At 41.3% G+C, this 26,646-nt stretch overlaps 1 protein-coding gene across 9 annotated transcripts in view; it reads left to right on the top strand.

The window, feature by feature from the left end:
• br (broad-complex core protein) overlaps positions 1-26,646 on the top strand; it is a 677,309-nt gene that overhangs the window by 378,708 nt on the left and 271,955 nt on the right. The window contains exon 6 of one of the 9 annotated variants that reach the window (XM_068226390.1): positions 18,805-19,257. The exons of the other annotated variants lie outside the window; for them this stretch is intronic. Within the exon in view, the coding sequence (XP_068082491.1) occupies positions 18,805-19,124 (320 nt within the window). The 3' untranslated portion in view covers positions 19,125-19,257. Of the gene's footprint in view, positions 1-18,804; positions 19,258-26,646 lie in introns of those variants that run through there. 9 annotated transcript variants of the gene reach the window in all.

Genomic DNA, 26,646 nt, shown 5'->3' with positions numbered 1-26,646 from the left:
CCAATTTATCGACGGATTTCCTTTCATTTCTCGTCTGAGCATCATCAAATCGGAGACATCTCAAAAGTAAGTTAAATCTCCGGTATGACATCACTAGGCGAAATATTTCTGTAGCTGTCCCATCCGTCGCCCACGCTGTCTTCACATTCTGTGTAATACGTGTGACACCTGGTGGATGAATCACGATGTTTCTTTTCTTCCTACGTTTGTTGGGGCTAGGGGGATGAATATTCCACAGAGTAATGTTGTTACGACCAACGTATTGGGGATCAGGCTCGACTGGCTGACCAGGAACGGCTTCGTCCACAGAAACATCAGATGCGCTGTCGTGATCGCTGTTGGCGGGTGGCTCTGTATCTGAGTACTCAGAATCTTCATTATTGCATTCAGCTAAGAGAACTGCTTCATCATCCGACTCCTCTAATAACCAATTACAAATCATGAAATCTTGATTCATGACTTGTAGGCTTATATGATAGGAATAATGTGGAAGTTGGAAAAAATGTAACGCCAATGGTCGCGGGTGAGCGACTCGCTCACTTATAGTGCACTGTGGTCATTAACGGTTGCCTGGCTGGTAATGAAAGTCGCGCCGCACCCTGCAACATTGTTGGACTTGCTCAGAACATTCCAAAATTCAGCTACTCGGTGATTAAGAAGTATAGTGCTACTTAGCTTCGCACGGCACATCTTTAAAAAGGAAAGTGAGCGCCGCGCTCACCCCGCGACCAACGGAGGGTTAAATGAAAACAAACTATATCTTAAGATAACGAATTCTTCTAGTAGAGTCTTTCTTGAAAATAAGTTCATACTTTTAGTGAACGGAAAATGATTAAATTAAATATTCAATCACTTGTAATGTGAATTCTGTTTAGAGTTCTGTAGCACTTGACGCAAACCTTTGTTACAGTTTATCTAAATATTTAACACTGAAATTTGCAAAAATTGTGAAATAGTAAATAAGGTTTTTCTTGTAAAATTTAATCTTGTCCTTTAAACAACTGCGTTAGACCCGAACGATTTCCCGTTAAAGTTTATAGTGTTCGTTTAGCTACCCATTCAAAAATCACTGATTCTGCCGTTCCACAAATGGAAAGTTAGTCTGGTGGAACCACCAAGTTTTTTAAAGGACTTACATAACCTGTATTACTGGAACACTGGACTGGAGAACATGTAGTTCAGCGAACCACACGTTGAGTCGCCTGTAGTCGGAGGTCGTAATGTCCACCATGGTACCACGTTTGATTCCCTCGTTGAACCAAGGTCCGATGTCCCACGTCGATCTTCCCTCGTTGACACGTGTAGATGATTGCGATAGGCACTCGTCAGGATTTATCGTATTCAGATATAGTCGTAGAACACGAAAAAATTCTACCGACTATCTTTAACTTTGGGAGTGTCCTATTTAACATAGCACATTATTTGATAAAATGCACACGAGTGGGTTTTTCAATCGCTGGCAGCATATTTCAAGACTTTTTACTGGAAATCATAGTCCATTACACGCCTAATTCTATCATCCCTAATTAATGTCACTCGGATATCACAGTTAATTAGAGCCATAGTTTATTGTGAATAATTATGAGTGTCGTTACTTGGGAACGAAATTTTCTTCCACTGATAAAAAACAAATTTAAAGATAGTGTCACTAGAAAACAGAGTTTGCTAACGAAATTATATTTTACAAATGCTTTTGCAGAAATCAAATCTGAGCATACACACTCCAGTTCCTTGAGAAATTTTCTGCACCCATTATATCATTTCTCAGTCATGATTCAACTCCTATTATAATATCTGGTAAGTATATACCTATTAAATCATTTAATTATATTCCTTTCTTTATAATACTTCTACAGTTCAACACTTAACATTTTTATATCATCCCTACTTGACTTCCATATCCCTGTACCCTTAATCACCGCTCCCTAGACCATCCCGTTTCCCTGAATGTACGTCCCTATAATCCATCTAAAGAAATTTCCACTGCAGTTTAAGTGAAGGCAATCTGAGCTCAGATCCGTATCTCCTACCAACCCATTAGTACCTAGAAATCTCACTCCCAGTTTCCCACATACCCACTCCATAGTCTCATTTAAATCCCCAATCACCTTCCCGTCAGTATCCCTCTTACACAGTATTCCACTGATAACAATCTCCACTTCCTTAAACTTTACCCGTGCTGAATTTGCCAGATCCCACACATCCCCAGCTATGTTCGTACTTATACCTGCTTGCCTTACGTTGTTGGTACCAACGTGAAACACTGCCACCTTCTCCTTTCCCTCCTCCTCCTCTACTTTCCTCAACATCTGCCTCAACCTAATTCCTGGATAACATTCTACCCTGGTTCCCTTTCCTCCTCACACTTTCGCCATATGTCTAACAATGGAATCCCCCATGAGCGGAGCCTCAAACCTACCCAACACATTTGATCCCCTCCCCTCCTGGTCAGCCCTATCTTTCCTGACAGCTGCGGAAGCTACTTCCTCCTCCCTTTTCTCCCTCCCATGCCCCTGTTCTACCTGTCTTTTCCTATCCTCTATATTTCCTTTTCCTACATTTTCCCTTCTTCCTACTTCTACATTTCTCAGCAAAAGTTCCCTGTTCCTCATCTCCCCTCTGTTGTTCTACCTACAGTGTCTCGTACCGATTTCTCACAGACACCTGTCCTGAATTCTGATCCTGAATAGAGCCCTTAGCCTGCAATCTCCTTCCCCTTAGAACATTAGACCACCTGTCTTCTAAATTTCCCCCTTTCCTTCCCATCCCTCTTTTATGCCTACTGTATCCTGTACATTGTTGGAGGGAAGCCTTCCTTCCTTCCTTCCTTCCTTCCTTCCTTCCTTCCTTCCTTCCTTCCTTCCTTCCTTCCTTCCTTCCTTCTGAGAGAATCCTAATTATCTCCCTCAAATTCTCTAACTCCTCCCTCACACTCCGTAATGCCTTGCAACACCCACAGTTCCTACACTTGCACTCCTTAGCCATTCTTTACGGAAAAATGGAAAGAAAAAGCTTATTATGTGCGAAAAAAAATGAAGGGAAAGAAATGTCTAGAATAGTACAAAAAGAATACACGAAAATAAGGTAAATAATATACTACTGAACTACAATAGTACTTAGTCGTACTATATCTTTAACCTACAGCACCCTAACAAGATAAAAACTTACGTTAATTACTGAATACCGAAAAGAATACACAAGATTAACACAGTTCTAAACTGCCGTTACGCCTATCCTAATTACAACAGATTTTTAGCTAGAGAATTTCTACTGCATGTAGGCTATGTACAGTCGGTAGCCCTAAGGCTGGTTGGATCCTCAACAGCTCCGTCATCAGCTGTCATACATAGATTGCCTAGGCATCACTGAAGACGCGTACTAGGGCAATGAGGAGTGAGGTAGCTTCCCGTTGCTTCCCGCACCGTGCCAGAAGTTGCTATTACGTATCAGTCTGCCAAGCCCACTGAAATGCATGCATCCACCGACCCTATGAGCAACATTTTCATAGCAGGGACTGGCTACATAAGGAATGGCATTACTAGCATCACACATACCTTAGTCACTTTCATATTGTCAAAGCCAAGGATGAGACTGAGACAGGTCAATGAAAGTAACAAAATTGCTCTAGCCCATACCAGAACACATAATGCACTGTAAACACTAGATCCCGCCAGCAAAGGCATAGACTTTCTACTATACTACGCAAATATTTTACAATAATACAATAAGTACGCTAATTTCTAATAAGATACTCGAATAATGTTAATTTCTTTACGTTCCACTAACTACTACTTTTTACAATTTTTGGGGACGCCGAGTTGCCCGAATTTAGTATCGCAGGAATTCCTTTACGTGTCAGTAAATCTACCAACACAAGGCAGACGTATTTGAGACCTTCAAATAACATCGGACTGAGCCAGGATCGAACCTGCCAAGATGGGGTCAGAAGGCCAGCGCCTCAACCATCTGAGCCACTCAGCTCGCCAGGATATTAATAAACACTACAATAATTTTAAACTACGTTCAGACATATACTAATTACAGTATGTTACTACTAAGCGCAAACAGAAATGAAAAGTGTAGATTTGCAATTCGCAAGAACTACTCAAATATTACCAACAAAGCTAAATGCGTAGACAGATTATTAGTACTATTTTATCCTACTATACTCTAATAGATACACACGAATATAGCAGACAAGATACTACACTCATGTTCATAAAAACCAGAACACCTTGAAAGAATAGGGATAGGAAGTTCGTATTTACAGGACATGTGCATTAGTAAGTTCTGAAGAAATGATTAGCATTTGAACCATGTCGCCCCTCAGGTTCCAGGTTCACATCGATATCTCGGTGCACCACCACAGACTGCTAAAATGTGCCTGCGGCTCTCGTGGTCGCTATAAACCGAATGTAATGGATCAGTGTGATTTGAGCAGACATGCAGGATGTCTCGCAGACGTATGCGAGAACCGTACCGTCAAATGAGTCAGTTTGAAAGAGGGAGCGTTATTGAAATGAGAGAACGTGATGCATCCATCCGGGAAATTGTTGCTCGTGTCGGACGAAGTGTGTCGGCAGTGCAAGAGTATGTACAGAATGGTTCACAGAAGGCCGTAGAACACGACGAGATGGGTCTGGTCGTACCAACCAGATCACCCCCCAAGAAGATCGACACCTCATTCGAACGGCATTGCAGGACAGATCTTCGTCGTCCTCGGCTCTGGCGCAACAGTAGAACAGTGTAACACATCGTACACTATCAGGAGTGACAGTCCGTCGCCGTTTATTACGGTCTGGGTTACCCGCGCGTCGTCCACTTCTCCGCATATCTTTGACTAATGTGCATAAACAGGCTAGACTGCTATGGTGTATGGAACGACGTCACTGGGGACAGGAAAGGCAGCTGATGGTTTTCGGGCGAATCCAGGTTGTGTTTGTTTGAAAATGAAGGCCGCATTTTGGTTCGCCGCAGACAGAGGGAGAGGCATCACACTGACTGCATTCGCACAATACATACAGCGCCAACTCAAGTCCTTGGGGTGAAGGGTGCTATTGGGTACAACCACCAATCACAGTTGGTCATGTCCAGGGCACTGTGACCAGTTTGACCTACGTGAATTACATCCTCCGTCCCGTAGCCATACCCTTTCTACACGACACCCTAGACGCCATATTTCAGCACGACAATGCGCGGCGACATGTTGCTGCACGAACACGCGACTTCTTGTTGTCCCAGAATGTCAGCCTGTTGCCCTGGCCCGCCCGATCACCGGACTTGTCGCCTATCGGAAATGTGTGGAATATGGTGAAACGACGGGTGCGGCACTGTGACCCAATGCCAACCACCAAAGATGAACTGTGGAACCAGGTGAATGCAGCATGGGTGGCTATACCCCAGGACGCCTTTCGCGCCTTATACGCGGCGATGCCCATGGAACACGTTATCAGTGCCATGGAGGACCCAGTGCCTACTAGGCAAGAGGACACATGCTGAACCTAGGTGACTGAAACGCTAATCGGTTGTGCAGAACATGCTAATGAACATGTGCTGTGAACATGAACTTCCTTTCTCTAGTCTTTCAAGGTGTTCTGTTTTTTATGAACATGTGTGTATCTAAATATTCCGTATCTACACGTCAACTGAAGTGTGGTTATATTACTTTCACAGCTGGTGGATTACCATTATTTTCCCTACTACGCGGGATGGAGAATGAAAGTGTCCTGAAATGCTGAAAAATAAGAGGTGGTCTAAAATAATTTGTTAAAACTACGCCGGGATTTGAACTGAAATATTATTGGGATATAGGAATTTCTGGATGAATAAATGAGGGTGCAAAGTACAAAATATGCGGGGTGCTTAGAACTACAAATTATCTGAATACAGTAATCGGCTGATTCTTGTATTTGTTTACTCAGCTACCATATACTCTTTGATCTCGTCGGAATGCAGCAAACAGTCGTCAACCATCCTAAGACTGTTGAATAATTATCCAGTTAAATACCGTGTATTCTTTTTAACTTATTTTTAAATCGAAGCATACAGGCGTATCTCGTTATTTAATTGAATAAATTATTACCTTCGTGATAGTTCGAGCGGATATCTACCGAAAAGCTGCGGAAGTACAACTCCATATGATAAACTGCCTTTGTAAGTATTATACCAACGAACCTACAGATATTTGAAAATATTTTTAAAAATATTATTACCTAAATGATTTCCTAAACCTAAATTCGAAACAAAGTACACCTAGGAAACGCAATCTACTGAACACCTACTGAACTACTTGTTATAAAATTCAAATATACATCACTACTCCCAATTTCTACAAACAAGCACTAAACACAGATATATAAATAGCACAAATGGATCAGACACACACAGTTAAACAATTTCAATAGGTTTTAACTACTTTATGACTGCGATAATGCAAGAGCACTCTCAATAGCCTACCATTCACAAACGAATCCAACAATGGATCCTGCACTGGTCATAGAATGAATGCGTCGTTTATTAATGGCCATTGTGCATTTACGCTTCTTATGTTGTTCGTTTTCTTTTTTTTTGCTAGGGGCTTTACGTCGCGCCGACACAGATAGGTCTTATGGCGACGATGGGATAGGAAAGGCCTAGGAGTTGGAAGGAAGCGGCCGTGGCCTTAATTAAGGTACAGCCCCAGCATTTGCCTGGTGTGAAAATGGGAAACCACGGAAAACCATTTTCAGGGCTGCCGATAGTGGGATTCGAACCTACTATCTCCCGGATGCAAGCTCACAGCCGCGCTGTTCGTTTTTTCTTGCTATACCAAGTTGGCTTGACCATTCGAATAATAATAATAATAATAATAATAATAATAATAATAATGTGTGTCCCTCCACCCCTTAGTCCCGTCTCCTGATACGGGGTCGGGAATGATGTGAGCAGAAATTATATGGCATATTTTACACCGGGATGCCCTTCGTGTCGCAAACTCCGTTGAGGAACTAGTAAGGATGAAATAAATGTTGGTGGATGAAATTGAGTAAGGAGATGGCTGTGGCGTATGAATAGTAACTGTCCCGGCATTTGTCTGAAGTAAAAATGGGAAACCACAGGAAGCCGTTCTCAGGGCAGCCGACGGTGGCGTTCGAACCCATTCGTCTCCAGTATGCGGAGCGTAGCATCATAGTCGCAGCTCGTTCACACGCGCGGCCACTCCACTGGGTGGTGGTGGTGGTAATAATAATAATAATAATAATAATAATAATAATAATAATAATAATAATAATAATTCGCCGAGCGAGTGCCTACGCGTTTGGGTCACGTAACTGTCAGCTTCCATTCGGGGATTAAGAAAAATTGCCATAAAAATAATAATTTCATGTAGCTATTACAGCTGAATTCAGGCCTTGTAAGGCAGGCCATCCAGTGAGGTTGAGCAGCATCTACCGTATAGGGGCCCATTCACAGTCGAGCCGGTTGGCGAGCCCGTCCATGTATAAAATCCACACCCCGAACCCGACTGGCTCGACGGTGACCATACACTGGCGAACCCGTTGGCGGACCAGTCCGCCAGTCTGTATTGCAAATAGTAGGTCTATGTGCATTCCCTAGTTTTTGTTATAGAGAAAGTGGGTTCGAATCCCACTGTCGGCAGGCCTGAAGATGGTTTTCCCTTGGTTTTCCACTTTCACACGAGGCAAATGCTGGGACTGTACCTTAATTAAGGCCACGGCCGCTTCCTTCCAACTCCTAGGCCTTTCCTACCCCATCGTCGCCATAAGACCTATCTGTGTCGGTGCGACGTAAAGCCACTAGCAAAAAAAAGTTTTTGTTATGGCCCAACGAAAACATTCCAAAGTGGCTGTAGCTGTTGCAGAATTTGTGCAATGATGAAGTAAAGAAGAAGAAACGTGTGTGAATGAAGGAATGGTTGAGAGATAAACTAGGATTTTCACACGTTAGCCTATTAAGAACTCTGTGCGTACAAGAACCTGCAGATTATAAGAACTTTCTGCTTACGGATAGCGACAGTTTTTGCGAAAAATTGTTGGAGTTGATTCGGCCAAACATATAGAAACAGGAGACACACATGAGAGATACCATCTGTGCTGAAGAGAGGTTAATTGTAACATTGCGATTTCTAGCGACAGGGAAAAGTTATGAAGACCTGAAATTTAGCAGTGTAATATCTCCTCAGCTACTTGGAAAAATCATTCCTGAGACGTGTTGGGCAATCTTCGATACGTTGCAGTCGGAATATTTGCACGTAAGTGGGCCTGCACAATTTTGATTGTGATGTATTATATGATCGTTTTTATAAAACAAACGTAATATTCTTTTGAAAGTGATTAGTTTGGGAAATGTTATTTCACTACTAATTATGAAATACAGAAAATTCCACTACTGTAGTAATGTATGATACATACTTACAGTATTAACAAGTTAAGTGCAGAGGCGCGAGAGTCATATATGTCATAGCACAATGGTCTATAGGCTAATATTATTTGTACGAGAGTATCGGGAGACCATGGATTCTTCTTCTTCAAATTACTATTATTACTATTATTATTGTTATTGTTGTTGTTGTTGTTATTAGTGTTCGAATGTCGCACGAACACATGGAAGGTATTGCGTGACGCAAGGATGGGAAAGCTCCAGGACTAGCCCGGTACATTTCAATAAATTCTTCCCGGAACTGCTTATTCTTCTCAGAAGTAATTGTTATTTGAGGTAGGCCTAATTAACTCACACAGAAACCAAATTAAGCTACAGACGAAACCACAGTGAGCCGGTCTGGTAGTGGCCATACACACACTGACGGGTTGGCGAACCGGTCGGGTTCGCTGGTTTAGCAGTCGAACCGCCAACACGAACCCAACCCTCAACAACCCCCCATACACATTCGAGGCGGTCAGTGCGACCAAGGTCACGAACGGGCTCGCCAACCCGCTCGACTGTGAATGGGCCCCTTAAATGGGAAGCCGCGTGTTGTGGTGGAAGTAGTGTTGTGAGTTCCAGGAATCTAGGGGACGGCACCTGCATTCAGTCCCCTATCCAGGGGTATAATTGTTTTACGATTCAAATCCCACGACGGAACCGAGAGTCGAACCCGGCGCCCGAAGGCCAATACACTGATCACTCAGCCGTGGAGTCGGAGACAATTTAAACGTTATCTCTGTAATATTTTATATCCTACCGAGTGTACTTCAGAAGTCATTCTTGAGACTTCAGGAAGCTATCATTAATATTTTATGAATGACCTAGTATTTTAATATATTTTTACGGAGGAGCTCTCTCCATGGTTAAACTTAGGCACAGACTGAAAGAATATCAGTTTATAATCCGGGCGTATGTTAGTCTTATCAGTTGGAGCGGATGTTAAAAATAACAGTTACATATGTATGTATTATAGTATTCTGTTTAATTCAGACCACTTATGGATTGACCTAGAGTGACTTCCAGTTCATCGTAATTAGTGTGGGGAATACTTTTCCATCATGCATGCATTCAGAAGGTGTCTCATATAAAAGTACAGCATCCCGCTCGTGTCTCTTTGACTTCTAGTCTATCAGTACATTTGCACCATAATTTCAACTCGCGGATGTTTGCATTTTTCGAATTATATTTGCATGTAGAAGCAATCGCGCGTTCCTGGCGTTACGAGAGAGCGCAAAGGATGTTTTATATTGAAGAAGATGTACAGGGTTATTCATCTAAGATGTTAAACGGAAATAACGTCTGAATCGTTAAAAATATCGGTATTCTGTTTCATATTATTAAATGATACACAGGGGCTTGTAAAATAATGTGCTACTTATTCTCATGGGGTGATTAATAACCGAGATATTGATACTAACTTCATATTTCTAAATGGAACGGCACAAATTCATACCTCTGGCCTAAAAGTTCAACTGCGTACAAGTTTAAATATGTAAGTATTTTCAAAATCGGACAGTTACGTTTTGAGAGATCAATAAAAACGATGCAAAGTTTTGCATGCCGCATCAGACGGCGTGCAGTCGGGCAAGGACATATTGACGCGCAAGCCGTTTCCTGGGTGTGATTTCAGGCACAGAATATATATCAGGCATGTAAGCATGTCGTACACATGTGATGGGTTTGCAAAGTGTGTATGACAGGCGAACTCGTGACAGGACAGGAAGGGTTGATGTTTTTATAAGGAATAAAATAAATACTTTGATACCTTCCCATTACCATCCGTGGGGGAAAGCGCCAAATTGAGCGCAACCTGTTACACATGAATTTCAAAACAAAACACACAAACCTTTAATCTCCCTTCCCCGTTGTGTGTTCGCCAGTCATACAATAACGTTGCACACCCAAGGTATATGACGATGCATCACATTATGTGTACGATAGTTTATAATACATACCTGTTATTCGTTCTGTGGCTGGAATCAATGCCAGGAAACAACTTGCGTGCCAATACGTCCTAGGCATATCGCACGCTGATTACTGCACGCAAAAGCCCAAATGCGGTTTTCATTGATATCTCAAAATGTAACTGTCCGATTTTGAAAATGCTTACATATTTGAACTTGTACGCACTTGAACTTTTCTTTTTGCTAGTGGCTTTACGTCGCACCGACACAGATAGGTCTTACGGCAACGATAAGTTGAACTTTTAGGCCAGCTGTATGAATTCGTGTCATTCCATATAAAAATATGGAGTTATTATCAATACTTCCGTTATTAATCACCCCGTGCCACGAACCTGCTACGCAGGCGTAGCAGGGGGAGAGGTGATACTCCCACGTGGCGCGTCCCAGGTGGCGGATAGGGGGGTCCTAACCGGCTTGCCGGCGGACTTGAGGGAAATAAAATACCTCTCGCGGACAAAACACACCCCCCTGTGGGTGGGGGAGGCAGACGAATAATACACCCACGGTATTCCCTGCCTGTCGTGAGAGGCGACTAAAAGGGGTGACCAAGGAATGATTGAATTAGAACCATAAAACTATTTTTGATTCGTACCATCACGCGGGGAACACCATGGTTCGCCTTTACTTGCGAGTAGTACCACTCTGTTAGGTACTGAATAGTTTTGTGATTCGTAGCACTCAAGCGGGGTTCAGTGTGGGTTTCCAGTACCCGCGAGTCGTACCCATGTGAGCAACACCACGGGTCTGGGCGTTGCCTGTGAGTTGTACCACTATATGAGCGACACCGTGGGTCTGCGTTGCCAGTATTAGTACCCACTATGTGAGGAACACCACGGGAATGCCGGCGCCCGTGATTAGTACACCTAGGTGAGGAACCTCATCGGTTTGCGTCTATGAGTGGCGCCATTTTGTGAGAAACACCATAGGTCTGCGTTACCTTTACGACGTACACTACTTGTGAGTAGTACCTTAATGTTTGGAACACCCTGAGTTTACGCTACCTTTGATTAGTACCGCAGCTTGAGAAATACCATGTTTCTACTTTACTCGCGACATGTACCATTCTGAGGGGCCTTAGACCTGGATTTTGGACCCCTTTAGACATCAAGCATCCTCCATTCAGGATTGTACTGCATGAATGTGCCCTTGGTCAGTAATGAATTATCTATGATATTTTTGAGTTGGATCCACTCCTTTTTTGTTTGCTCGTTTTTTGTTTTTTTGTTCATGTCCATCCATTCCTTTTTCATGATTTTTTTTATTTTGGTCAGTGGATGATTTTGAGTTTTTTGTTGTCATTTCATTTTGTACCATTAGGGGCCGATGACCTGGATGTTAGGCCCCTTTAAACAACAAGCATCATCATCATCAATCACCCCGTGAGAATAAGTAGCACATTATTTTACAAGCCCTTGGGTATCATTTACGAATATGAAAACAGAATACCGATCTTTAATTGTGTAGACGTTATTTCCGTGTAACATCTTTATAGGCAGTAGGTGATAAATGTTCGAAGTACTGCGATGTTATCCGTGTCTTTACAGTGTTAGTTAGTGTCCGGCTCCATGGCTAAATGGTTAGCGTGCTGGCCTTTGGTTCAGAGAGTCCCGGGTTCGATTCCCGGCCGGGTCCGGGATTTTAACTTCCATTGCTTAATTCCGATTGCTCGGGGGTTGGGTGTGTGTGCCGTCTTCATCATTGGAATTCATCTTAGTTAGTGTCCCATCCTCGTAGACACTCAGGTCGCCTATACGGCGTCAACACGAAAGACCTGCACCAGGCCTCTTCAGAGGCCACACGCCAGTGTTTGGTAGTACGAGAATGACGATTACGCTTGTCTCGTTGTGTGACTTATGTTCCGCTCTATTTCTTCTGCTTTGTATAGATATCTTCATAAATGAATTGTTCGGACGAACCTCTCCGTTTTCCAACGTTCCGCGATTTGTCAGAGGCGAATAACTCGACGAGAATTTCTGTTACCGGTCAGTTGCGGTCATCTCCCAAGTGTCTAATGAAAGGATGGTGGAAAATATGATAGAAAATACGCCAATCACACGACTGTTCCGCCTCGCCCGTGAATGTGTATGCTGTAATTGGAATATATTCTCTTCATAAAGCCTAGTTTGAATGGTGGTGGTGGTGGTTGTAGTTGTAGTGGTTTTCCTTAATCCATATTCCTGCGATCGATACCATTCGTACTTCCGGGACCACGAACTGTATTTCGCCAATGAGAAGTGGCCACCCGCCTATGAAAGTACCGTTTCTCCTAAGAGATAAAATGGATGCGGCTCCCGCGTAAAATTATGGCAGCTTTATATTTTGCAAGCGTATGCACCTGGTAGCGGGTTATGCCTGGCTCAGGATACCATGGAATAATTAACTTATCTCTGTTGCACTTTCCTGCTATAAACTCCAGATACTCTCAGAAATGTCCACAGTGCTAAACGAGAATGTCTCTCATTGTAGGAAGACGTGTTGTCATGCAAAACATGGGAAATGACGTTTTTCCAGTTCGTTATTCCGGAACAAGGATATGCAGCGCGTGTGCTCGCTACTAGGTAGCCTACTTTAGCACTCTAATTAAACTAGTACTATAATAGAACCTAGCCGTATCGGCAATAGGAAAGTGGCGAAGGAAGAGGGGAGGTGCACTAATTCGATTTTTCTGAACAGATAACACTTGGCTCGTAGACATACTAGACCGATTCTGTCCTTGTGCAGAACGGCTGTAATGTTCCTCAACGAAGTACGGAAGTAGTAAGTGCACAGTACACCACACTTGCTGAGTACTGAAGGACTGGGAAAAATAGAAAGGCAGGTAGTCATCGGTTCCGTTAATGGAATCGCGATGGAGAACAAGATGCATCCCGTGCATACACCTTTTTACTTGTCAGTACCGCTGTCGTTTCCTTTTGTCGCTGCTGCTGCCGCCGCGTACCTCAGTACTGCCGTCCTAAGCCTAACAGGCGTAACCCATTTTTCCGTTTTTCTTGCCATAGTAATGGTTAGGGGTCACCACTAACTATGCCGTATCTCAAAAGCTTATTTAAATCCTGTACGATTTAGCAGTATCATGTTTTCTTTAACAATCTATTCGTAACTCTGAAATATAGTTAAAGAAGTTTTATTACTATCAATTTATAACACGAAAACATTAAGCTTTAATTTAAGGAAATTCTGCGATTTGTGTTAGGAAATTGGTCATTTGCCAACATGTTGAAGTTCTGAGATACGCACTTTAGGCTTAGGACGGTAGAGCTGGTGGATTAAGTGTAGCCTACCTTACATGGTAATTATACTAGCGAGTGCAGAATCTGCGAGCATTTGTATCGGTAGATTTATTTTAATTAGTATTTTCCTTTAGAGCCTCCGTGGCTCAGACGGCAGAGCGTCGGCCTCTCACCGCTGGATACCGTGGTTCAAATCCCGGTCACACCATGTGAGATTTGTGCTGGACAAAGCGGAGGCGGAACAGGTTTTTCTCCGGGTACTCCGGTTTTCCCTGTCATCTTTCATTCCAGCAACACTCTCCATTCTCATTTCATAGCATCTATCATTCATTAAAAATCACTTTGGGAGTGGCGACCCCATCGTACTAACAGCCTATGTCTGCTTCATTCATACATCCCTGACCCGGTCAATGACTGGAAAACAGGTTGTAGGTTTTCATTTTCAGTATTTTCCTTTATCGAATCATTTTGACCATAGTTCGTAGTGTAACATTTATTTGTTCATCATAAGTTGGTTTACTTAGTTGATATACAGTGCATAACAGCCTTGTTTGTACACCAACTTATTGAAACTAAATAACGGTTAAGCTTTTGAATACAATGAGTCTGTTGTATTTTATTGTCCATATCGTAATAGATACACTATTAAGCAATGTAAATAATTTTAAAAAAACGGATCTGTGATCTTATAATTTAATACAAAGACAGTGTACCAAAACCGGGCGTGTCATCTTGTTTGTACACTTACAGAAGAAAATGAAAAGTTCACTCAGAAACACTTTTAGCTGTGATTTAATACCCCGATGACTATTCTCTGGCCTTGAGGACTGCCTTGCACCTTCGCTGCATGGAATGAACGAATTTCTCACATCTCTTTGGGTAGGTTTTACCCAATTCTTCGTTGACTCTACTTCTTAACTGCTCGAGTGATTGAGTTTTCCTTGCATGAACCCTTCTTTTTAGATCGACCCACTAATGTTCTATGGGGTTCAAGTCAGGGGATTGGACGGGAGTTCGCAGTTGCGTTGGTACGTTCCATATCAGCCACTGCTTGCAAATATCAGCTGTGTGCTTGGGGTCATTGTTTTGCTGAAAGATGTAGCGGAGCCCCAACCTCATTGTTACTGCACTCTGTTTGACATTGTTCTTTAAAATATTTAAATAACCCCCTCTGTCCATGATGCCATTGATGATTACGATATTTCCCAGAACGTACAATCCTTGTTTTCATACTCTGCAAAGTTTCATTCTAGCTTTTCCGTGATCGTCCACCGTGATAATCATATGTCCATAATACCCTACGAATTGTTGTGACGTACCCACTCAGCCCACAGATGTGTGACAGTACTATAACGTGGCGGGTCACTTGATATTTCATTCTTTCTCAATAAACAATATCCCATGGGCGCCAGCCTTCAAGCTTATGGCTTGAAGACGATAGTTGATAATTAATAATAATAATAATTCGTCATAAGACTCCCAGGGGTAGGGTGACGAAACACTAACCATTAAGTACACTAACTTGGAATTTAAGGATCATTAATAATCATTTCATAAAATACAAATTAAAACGGCTACTTATTAGGATGAAAAACGTGACGTAACGGCGTATTAACGAAATCTGAACTTACGGAAACAAAAGAAAAAATGAATGAAATTAACTCTAAGAAAATGAACTGTTGCGCGAAGACTTGCAGTAACTTATGCCTTAGGGTACGAACATGCCGAGTGGATTACTCCTCGCTCAGCACTCATCACTCCTATCTCTTCACACAGGAAGCTGAGAGATGCAAGACAAACCCATACATTTCAATAGTAGCGTTCATGCCGGCACTTCACTCATCTCTCTTCTCTCCGCTCCTCCTTCAAGAATCAAATCGGTTTGATTTTGGAGCGATGTGCTTCTTGAGCGCTGTTCTGTGATTGGTTGGCTCAAGGCCACGGCCGCCTACTCATAATATTATCGGCCTGCGTTCACTGAAGGTAAAATATCCATGTTGAATATTATCTTTATACTCGGTAAATTTAATCTTTCGATGAAGTACAGATTGCTTTATTGAAGTGGAGAATAATATTATATTACTACTGCTTACGTTATTGTAATGACCAGTTCTTCTTCAATGCAAATATGACTGACATAGATGCTGACGTCAACTCTATGTGGAGGGATGTAATTACTATTGCGTGTTTCGGTGGTAGTTTGTAGTATGGTGTGTTGTCTGAGTATGAAGAGGAGAGTGTTGGAACAAACGTAAATGACCAGTCCCCGAGCCAGAAGAATTAATGTCGCCATTAAAATCTCCGACCCGGCCGGGAATCGAACCCGGGATTCACTGAACCGAAGGGATCAACGTTGGCCATTCAGCCAAGGAGTCGTATACTGAAATGTCTGCATTGACATTCTTCAATAGTCGTGACATTTCTGTGGGTCTTTCCTCACTTCGTGGTATAAACGATGGAATTCACCCAATCTCTGCCTTCTCTTATTAATTGGATGTGCGCTGTATCTTCTGTCAGAACTTGAAATCAAGTACAGTTTGCTTGCTATCATAAATTCATCATCACTTCTGCTACTATACTTAACTATTATGTTTGCTATTTTGCTTTACGTCGCACCGACACAGATAGGTCTTATGGCGACGATGGGATAGGAGAGGCCTAGGAATGGGAAGGAAGCGGCCGTGGCCTTAATCAAGGTACAGCCCCAGCATTTGCCTGGTGTGAAAATGGGAAACCACGGAAAACCATCTTCAGGGCTGCCGACAGTGGGATTCGAACCCACTATCTCCCGGATGCAAGCTCACAGCTGCGCGCTCCTAACCACACGGTCAACTCGCCCAGTACTATTATGTATACAAAGGAGTATGAACATTTTCACGAAACAAAATTACATTTAAAGAACACAACGCTATCTTCCCGTGAATGCTGCACAATCATAACTGGATGGAGAACGTTTCCTCATTAATGAAGAAAGAGTGAGGGTCTCCTACCCGGTATGTGCGCCTTTGAATGATGAGTGATGAGTGAAGAGCACTGCTATGAGCACTGAGTGAGGAGTAATCCACTCGGCATGTTCGTACCCTTAGCTTACCATATGTAGACTCTGTTATCTTGAAGCTGATGATGGGTGGATCTCTCGTACTGGCTGCGTCATCTGTTGGTGGATTCCAGTCCTACCTCTGCTTTTCCTGCCTTAAACACTTCCTACTGTACTCCTTACATAAAGTCGTAATGAGTCCTAATTTTAAATGCAAAACCACCATGGGTTATGTTCATGCAGAGATTACACTTGTATTCTACCGTATTACGGAACAGTAGCGTAGCTAAATTCATAATAAAAGCTCGCCTTCCCTGTACTAGTCAAAACCGGTCTCCCGTTGACTATACTTCTCCTCATTGAGATAACAAGTCCCAATGAGAGTAACTTTTGAGTAGTATCCTACGGTACTACTCAGATGCGAAGTGAACTAAGTTAAAATCTTCTCCGATGTGCAGACGTAGAATCGTAGTAAGAGCGTCTTCCAAGGGTGTCTCAGTGTCTAAGAGTGAGAATAAGAATGTCCTCTCCAGCTCTTGTCTTCGACGTATATAGGTTCAAAAGTCTCCTTCCATCAGCCATATCACATGGTCCTGTAAGATTCGAGGTCTCATCCCTTCTCCTACGTATTGCTGTGAATCCATCACGTTGCTTTCTTACGTTCATTCATATAGGCTGAACTTTCCCGCTGAAATAAAGCGTCAGGTAGCGAAGTTCGAAAAGTGGGCGTTCATAATGTATCAACTGTCTCTTCATGAGGTGGAGAGGGTAAAGTCTCTCGTAACCTTGATGACGTACTTTTCCTGGAAATTGGCTGAAATTAGCCTGCTGACTCCGCTCACCTCACAACGGCTATTGGAAAATTTACTGCAAGCTATTAATATGAATGATGTTGAAATACATTACCCAATATGTGGTACATTCAGAATACGTTATAGCCGCGATACAAAGAAATGAAATGATGATGTGAAATGGACGATTAAAACCCTATATATAAATTTTAAAATGACCTATCAGTGATTAAATATATACATATTATCAATTAATTAGACAGTTCAATAATTTATCACATGCTGTGATGTTCCAAACATCACATTGTCTGACTTGACATTTTCTTCTTCGTACTTCCTTCCAGTATTGCGCGGATCTTAGGAGCACTTAATTGCGGATTCTGTTTTACTTGTTTCACAATATAACATTCATCTCGCCTATTCAGTATAATTTCTTTTGCTTTTCTTGGCAAATTATTTGTGGTTCTTGTATATCTGAATTTGTGCAACACATTTTGCGTTATGGAATGCGGTTTATTTACTTTGCCTCCAATTTCACGCAGAGAATACCCTTGCAATCCGAGGGATACAGTTACATTTTTTTTTAGTTCGTCACTTAACTGTGTTCTTTTACCCATTATGTAACACGCGGCCTGGTGCACTAACTGCGAAACTATACACACTAGCACAACACAGATACATATCATGTAACTAGGAGTGTTCCCGAGGGAATACGAGGTAGTCGACGTGTACAAACAAGACTGTTACAAGTAAATAGGCCACTACACAACATATTTCACTCCTGTTCTTTTAAAATGATGTGCCGAGACTTTCGATCGCTAACATCAAGTTCTCAATATCTTGTGCAATAACTAATCAAAGTGGGGTGTACAAACAAGACTGTTATGCACTGTATCTTGTTGAAGTCCAGCATGATTAATATGCAGTAGTAGTTGTGCACTAGATGTATGTATACGTTTTAGTATTGAAATTCGTGTCTTATTATTGCATTTTCATCTTTCCTATTCAGCAAATTATATTATTTGTTTTGAATTGTGTATGCTGTTCTGTCCTTGCGCATTTATTGGTAAATTGTGGCGATATGTTCAAGTACATTGTTGCATGTTAACTCCATTACACTGAGATTGCAAGTGTCATTAGATGTCATGGCGGTATTTGTATGTATAGAAGTCAATTGTGCATAAAAGGAAATATTTCACATTGCATTAGAGGATTAGTAGAATTGAATGTTTGATGTTAGCCGTTGAAATCGTTGGAGTTATCCAATGATAAGTGTTGGATTTTTGTTGTAATGTAGAGGGGGGGAAGGGTGTGTTCCCCGCAGTGCTCAGCCCCTTCCTTTGCTCGTCTCGTTACAGAGCTGCTAGGAAGGGGCTGGGCCAGCGTGGGGCCTCCCTACTGCCCCCTGTGCCGCAAGAGCTTCACGCGTGCCTGGTCACTGCAGCGCCACATGGCCGACACTCACTTCTACGTGCCTCGCAGTTTCGAGTGCGATGTGTGCGGTCGCTCGTATCGGTCACGCAACAGCCTAGTGAGCCACAAGTCACAGTACCACGGGGGAACAGCTGGCGCCCGTGCTACAATGAAGGAGACCACACCGCCCACCATGAAAGGGGAGGTGAATGTAACTCCTGTGTTTAAATCAGAAGACCAAGAAAATGAAGGAAATTTTGAATAAACTCCTTGTGTGATCCATAAGTAGTGCAGTTTAAAACTAGCAGCAAATCAAACAGGAAAGTAAACCGTTTTAATCATATTACCTGATATATTGTAGTGGAAAACAAATGAGCAATAAAGCATTAACTTTTGAAGACTCTTGCTAGTGTTTCCTGTATAGTTTGTTTGTACCATGTTCCGATGTATCATGTGCTGCATAACACAATTCTAATGTATCCATGATTAGAAACTTATTCCTTCGTTTATTTAAAAAAAAGTACATGTTGCATTTCCCACTGTTTAATCATATTCACGGGCCATCCCTTTCTTGTGCTGCTCTATCTTATCATTCTTTCAAACCACATGAATATTTTTACGTCCGAAGTAACCATTGTTCACTCCAATTAATTATTTTTATTATATTCCTTCTTCCATTTTTTCACATGCTCTAGTGGGGTTGTGGGTGCGAATTGTGTTGCGCATGTTAACTTGACCCAGTTTTACGAACAGATGCCCTTTCTCGCGCCAAGCCTGTGTGGAGGGATGTATTCAAAAGTATGTGTTTCTGTGGTCGTTCGCAGAGCAATGCGTAAATGAAAAGGTGTGTATTAGGACAAAGGACAAATACAAACACTCAGTCCTTGAGCCAGAGGAATTGACCAAACATAGCCGGGAATTGAACTGGCGGCCGGGGACAACTTAGAATATTCACTGCCACATTGTTCTAACGGAAGCTACGGTTTCCTTTCCTGCGCGACCCGAGAAGCTGTTCCTGAGCGTTTCTCTCGCCCAACATGCTGTTGGACATGAAACCGTCTTTCTTCTGCACTAACTTTCACCTCGCAATGTTTGCAGAAAAGAATAGTCTACTTCCATCTGTAGAAAACACCTCCGCTCCTTATTCAGATACAAGCCCTCGTAAAAAAGGAAGTTTTACTTGGCTTCACTTTAGGCATGTTATCGGTCTGGCTTCTGACCACAAACTGAAGTCACCAAGTCAAGAGTCTGAATACAACCTCCCCCCTTCCTCCCCCCACAACCGTCATGCTCGAGGTCATTGTCATGACGTGCCACTTCCTTGTGATATTTGCAGGCGCCTGCTGTCCGGGCGTACCTGCTTCAGTCGCCCAAGGATGTTTTTCTGTCATTTCAGATATGGTTCAAATATATGTATATGTATTTCTACAGAAAATATGTTTGAGAGGTGATGGACTGATTATTCGAATTGAGAATTGGCAGTGAAAATGTAGTCGAAAGATGGTGTAACCAAAGCCGTTAAAACAGTCTGTATTGTCGAGCTTAAACCCAAACATATCGTCTTATTACCCGACCAAGGCGTGTAGAGTCCTGCACAGCACAGCGCCACTAGTAACGAGCTTCATCGCAGTGCAGTCAGCCAAGAACAGCTGGAGCACTGACGAAGAGCGACTACAATACTCAGACCTTAAAGGCTAGGTCACATTTAGTGATTTTATAGCAGCGAGTCAGCTAGCAACGAGTACTCGCTGTTGGATGGGAAGAATTTGAAGCAATAAGAGAGATAGGAGAGGCTTGTCAGACAGAACAAATAAAGGAAATGTTTAGAGAGCTATCCAAGGACTTTATGGACCTAAAGTCGAGTATTAAGGAAGACGTAAAGAAGATATTAGAAGAGGAAGGATGTCAAATCAAACCAAATCAAAATCTCTTTATTTGCAAATGAAGTGTCTACCTCGGTGGCAAATGGTACACTAAAATACATTATTGTCAAGCACTAAATTTTAAATTAACAGGAGACGAAGAAAATTTTCCTAGAATACAATATTATACAATTTACGCTAATAATTTTTTCTATTAAACACACACGTCATCCTTAATAAATTTATATTGTTTACAAAATTCTACTTATAATATCTTACAAACATAGTCAACTCATATACAGTACGGTATGTGAAATTACTTCTAATAATACTATACAACTGGTATAAGATTAAAATTAACATTGAATTTATTTACATATTTATATTTTACCCATTTTGGAACCTAAGTAGCATAACGACCTGCTGCGTCTTAACCAGAGCCCCTTTTGCCACCACTTTTCAGAGTTCCTGAAGGGCCTTCGCAGCTACCGTAGCGGTCCCAGGGCCCTCGAAGTCCCCACTGTACTTCACCCCTACAGGCAGTCCCCTACTTGGGCTGTCCAAACTCCTTAGACCAGGGGATGGAATTAATTTAATCACACACATTTATTATTTACAATATCCTGCACTAGTCGAATGCCCTCTAACATTTAATTTATTATCTCTGTTGTTGTTTATTCTCTTCTTGAATATCTGTACAGATTTTGGAAAAGGATCAAACACTACCCCTGGTAAACTGTTCCACTCCTTCACGCCCTTCCCAATGAAAGAAAATTTACCCCAATCGCTTCTGCTAAAATTCCTTCTAATTTTGTACTTGTGGTCAGTTCTACCAATATAATTATTTTCCAACCGAAGCCTCTCACGGATATCTCCCCATGCTTCTTCTCCTGTATAGGCTCTATATAATCCTATAAGTCTACTTTTTTTCCTTCTCTTACTTTAAGTTTCCCACCCAAGTTCCTTTAACATTTCTGATACACTACTCTTTCTCCTGAAATCCCCTGTTACAAACCTTGCTGCTTTCCTCTGCACACCATCTAGTTCTTTTATTAGGTATTCTTGGTGAGGATCCCAAACACTGTTTGCATATTCCAATAATGGACGAACCATACTTAAGTAACATTTTTCTTTTAATTCTTTGTTGCATCCTTTAAGTAGCCTCATTATGACATGTAACGATCTGTATGCTTTCCCAACAACGTCATCAACATGACCCTTCCAGTGCAAATTACTTTCAAATCTCACACCTAAGTATTTGCACTTGCCATCTTTTGGGATAACTACCTCATCCAAAGTATATTCAAATTCAGTTTTAAAGCTCCTGTTTGTAAAAGTTGTAACAGTTGATTTGGCTCCATTAATCTTCATATTATTTTCTTCAACCCATTCCTGGATACTGTCAAGGTCCCTTTGTAATTCTGAACAATCCTCAATGTTATTTATTTCCCTATAAACAATTATGTCATCTGCATACAATCTTATTTTCGATGTTATATTGTTCCCTAAATCATTTGCGTATATTAAGAAAAGTAACGGACCGATTATACTACCCTGTGCAATTCCCTTCCAGACTTTCTCTTCCTGTGATATATTATTTCCTACTTTGACTTTCTGAACCCTTGGATTTAGAAATGTTCTTATCCAACGTATAACCCTTACGTCCAATCCTATTCCCTCCAATTTCTTTAATAATATACCATGTTCCACTCTATCAAAGGCTTTGGAAAGATCTATGGCTATGCAATCTAACTGGCCTCCTGAATCTAACTGATCTGATATGTCCTGCTGAAATCCCACCAGTTGTGCCTCGCAAGAAAATTTCTTTCTAAATCCATACTGGCTCCTCATGAACCAATTTTTATCATCACATGTCCCTCTGATGTACTTTGCTATTAAACTCTCCAGTATTTTACAAACTATACTGGTCAGGCTGATTGGTCTGTAGTTCTCTGGTTTCCTTTTATCACCCTTTCCTTTATAAATTGGTATTATTATAGATTCCTTCCATTCCTTTGGTATCACACTATTATTTATGACATAGGGCCGGTTCTACCACCTCCTGGTAAAGTAGCGCGTAACTTGCCCTCCGCGTAAAGGGATGTTTCCGTTCGACCACCCCCAGGTAGCGCTATCGGCAGCATAAATCGTAGCTACCCGGCGCGTAATTTATCGGCCACTTCGAGGGCCCGATAAAACTTTACCTGCCGGGCAAGTTTTGTGAGTTGAACATTATTAGCTGTATTTCTGGTGAGATACAACTTAAATTAGCTTAGTATTGTATACTGAAAGAAGCATGATACTGTAACAGTGGCCGATATTGTATTGCAGGACCTTGAACATTAATGCTTCCCTTGAGTTGCAACGATCACACCAGCCTCTCGCATCGGTAGCTTAGGGAACACATTTTATACGTCAAGCTTTCGTAAAGAAACTTTAAACGGATAGAAAATCAAAATCTATTTGGAAATCATTTCAAATGGGTTTTAATTTTCTATTTTTTCAGTTTTCGAACACGAGGTATAAGTTAATGTATGTATCCCAACTACGGCAAGCGTTCTCCTGGCGCAATGGCTAACACGCTCAGCTCATAATACGAGGTATGCAGGTTCGAGCTTTCATTATGACGAATCTTTTTTATTTCTATTATTAGCGTTGTGTTAATCTGTATGCCTCTTTTCATACGTTCTTTTGTTAGTAATATATTTCATTGAAATATTTAATCACAATATTATGTCTACTAGGATATTGCTTTATATGTATGCTACTTATAGAAAGTGATGTTATGATTAATAGCACATATGATTGTCGCCCAGGTAGCAGATCCCCTATTAGTTGTTTACATAGTCTTCTTGTAAATTATTTCGAAGAACTTGGAAACTATTTCATTCCCGAATTCCTCTTCCTATGAATGGATATTTATCCCGATTAGTTCTTTACATTTACAGTACCTTCCAACTTTATCTTCATAAAGTTAAACATTAGAATGAAATGCTTTATCAATAAATGGAAGCATGTGGAACTAAACGAGGTCACAGAACTAGTTGCAAATAGAGCTTCGTGGAGATACTTAATCAATTCACAGAAGCCTGCAGATAGAATGCTCAAAGGCAATAAGTCCGTAAAGAAGATGTGTGTGTATATACGTATATGGAAGTGCATAAAAGAGAGTTAAGAACAACGGCAGGGAACGAAAATACATTTTAAAATGTAAATTAGAAATACGATGAAAACCTGCGTACCTTCTATTACGGAGCGAGCGACTAGACCAATCTACTACGAGAATACCTTTCAAAAACGCTGCCTTGCATGACAGGTTATAACCGGCGTAAGAAAATGTAATCTCGAGATTTTAATCTCAATTAGGCATTGATATTGAAGATGATAGCTTAAAATCATGAAAGCTTGACATAACTCGTTGTCCATAACTCTTAAGACTCCCCTTATTAGGCTTTTTGGTGATAATCAGCAGACGCAAGCACAGGGAAATAAGACAATCAAAGTGAGTTTCATGCATCTGACAATAGATAGCACCACACTCGAAAGCGAGAAGTCGCTGAAAATCAGTCTAGCCAACTTCGTGTATCGGTGTCTAGCTCCGGGTAGCTACCTAGCGCTTGCGCGGAGGTGGTTGGACGCAAGCCAAAGTACTAGCCGATTTACACCTCCAGGTAGTTTACCTCCCGGGCAGCTGCCAGCCACTTTACCAGCAGATGGTAGAACCGGCCCTTAGTCAAAGAGAAATTTTAAATAAGGCACTATATACCACCCCATTGTCTTTAATACCTCCCCAGTAATTTGATCACTTCCTGCTGCTTTTCCTTGCTGAAGCAGTTGGATTTCTCTGAAAATATCTTCATTTGTGAATGAGAAGCTTCTTGTTTCCCTCTGTGTCTCTCCCTCTCTATCTTCTGTTACGGTTTCCAAGTCCTGACAATCTTCTACTGAATCTCGGAATTCCCTACTAAAGAGGTTTGCTTTCTCAGTATCTGTTAAATAGTGTTCACCCCCTTCTCCCACCATTGTAGGAATTTGGATTCCTTTCCCTTTTTGATTCCTAATATATGAATACAGCTTTTTCCATTTCCCTTTGTGGTCATTACCCTCTTGAAGAATGCCATTCATATAATTCTCTTTTGCTTCCTTTTTCACTCTATTCAGTTCCCTCATTAGTTGTTTTCTAGTTTCTCTATTCTCCCTACCTTCTTTGATTTTCCTGTTTACTATTCTACATTTTCTTTTTAATTTTATTATTTCCGTTGTGTAATAAACAGGGTCTCATTTTACCCTTCTTAACAGGTACAAATCTCTTCTCTCCTTCCCACATTATTCCTTTAAATTTAGCCCAAAGTGTATCCACATTATTCCCTTCACTTATCCAACAACTGAATTGTGATTTAAGGTAAGTCCCAAATTCATCAACTTTAGTTTTTCTGTATAATTTCTTGTCTTTTGTGACCCTCTTATTAAGCATTTTTGGTACGAGTCCTACATCCATTATTACAGCCTTATGGTCACCTATTCCTTCCATTACCTCAATTTTATCAACAATTTCCCATGGTTTAACCAAGAATACATCTAGCAAGTTATTGAGACGAGTTGGTTCTTGTACTACTTGTGTAAATCCTCCCTCCCAAATTAACTTATTTGCCAGTTTCTGTTCATGGGCTTCACTTGCAGCTCCATTCCATTCAACTTCAGGCAAGTTTAGATCTCCCCCAATTATTACCGTATCGTTATTGTTTTATGAGTATTATCTATTATTTTCTCAAATATTTCCATATCTCTTTCATCTCTTCCAGGCCTACATGTTCCTATAATTCCCACCTCCTTCATATTATCACAAACTAATTTTATCCCTAATATTTCATCCCTTTCATCAGTAAACCATTCATGCGAACAATAAGTTTCCTTCACCAGAATAAATACCCCTCCTCCTTTTTTATCTCCTCGGTCTCTACGATAGACGGTATACCCTTCTGGAAATACTTCTCTATTACCCACCCCTTCTCTCAACCACGATTCCACTCCTATCACCACATCCGTCTCATAAGATTCCATCAATGTACCGAATTTTAATTGTTTATTTACTACACTCTGACAGTTTACCAAGAGCAATCTCAGACCTCCTTCCTCCCTAAAACTTGACTGTTGCAATTGGGTAACGTTTGACTCATGAGTTGAGAACTTCCCTGGAACCCAGATCCTTGTACATAGATCTTGATTTAAGGGTCTGGGTTTTCTGGCAAGTTTCCCTGTATGTGCCAGTTTAGTGGTATGGGTTTTCTTAAGTACCGATTAGTTTGCAATTCTCTGTTGATAATTGTAGCAATTTGTCTACAGAGAGTTGCTTTTCCATTACCATTTAGATGTAACCCATGTCTAGTGAACATTTGCCTGCCAAGACCTAAAGTATCTACTACATAGACGTTTCTAAAACTCTTACATAATTTCTTGATTTTTATATTTACATCACGTACAGCTTTGTTCACACATGAGTCCTCTAAAAGGTCATACCTGGGTGGCACATTTACTACAATTACTTTTGAGTCAGGTAGTTTGGAAATCTTACCTCTGAGAGTCGTAATTAGTTCCTCACCTTCATTTGCAGCAATGTCATTTGTACCACTCACAATCACCACATAATTGTCCTTCTCTGACACAGGATCACAACTTGAAAGGACGTCTTCGGTTTTGGCACCTGGTTTTATTAGTCCTAAAACCTCAGTCGCTGGATTCTGCAGCTCATCCTTGATGCCTTCTGCCATACCCTTGACTATCTGCGTAGAGATGAATCTTTGGCGATCTTGACTTTCGGTTGGGTTTCTTACCTCCACTGGATTTAAAATTATTTGGAAAACTTGGTGTGTCTTCTTCTGGAACTTGCTGCAATAACTGAAATCTATTTTGGCACTGCAAAGAGTT

The sequence above is a fragment of the Anabrus simplex genome, chromosome 2, assembly GCF_040414725.1.
Source record: "Anabrus simplex isolate iqAnaSimp1 chromosome 2, ASM4041472v1, whole genome shotgun sequence".
Classification (NCBI taxonomy): Eukaryota; Metazoa; Arthropoda; class Insecta; order Orthoptera; family Tettigoniidae; genus Anabrus; species Anabrus simplex.
Note: the sequence above shows the minus strand (reverse complement) of the source record. Positions and strands in the feature narration are given on the sequence as shown.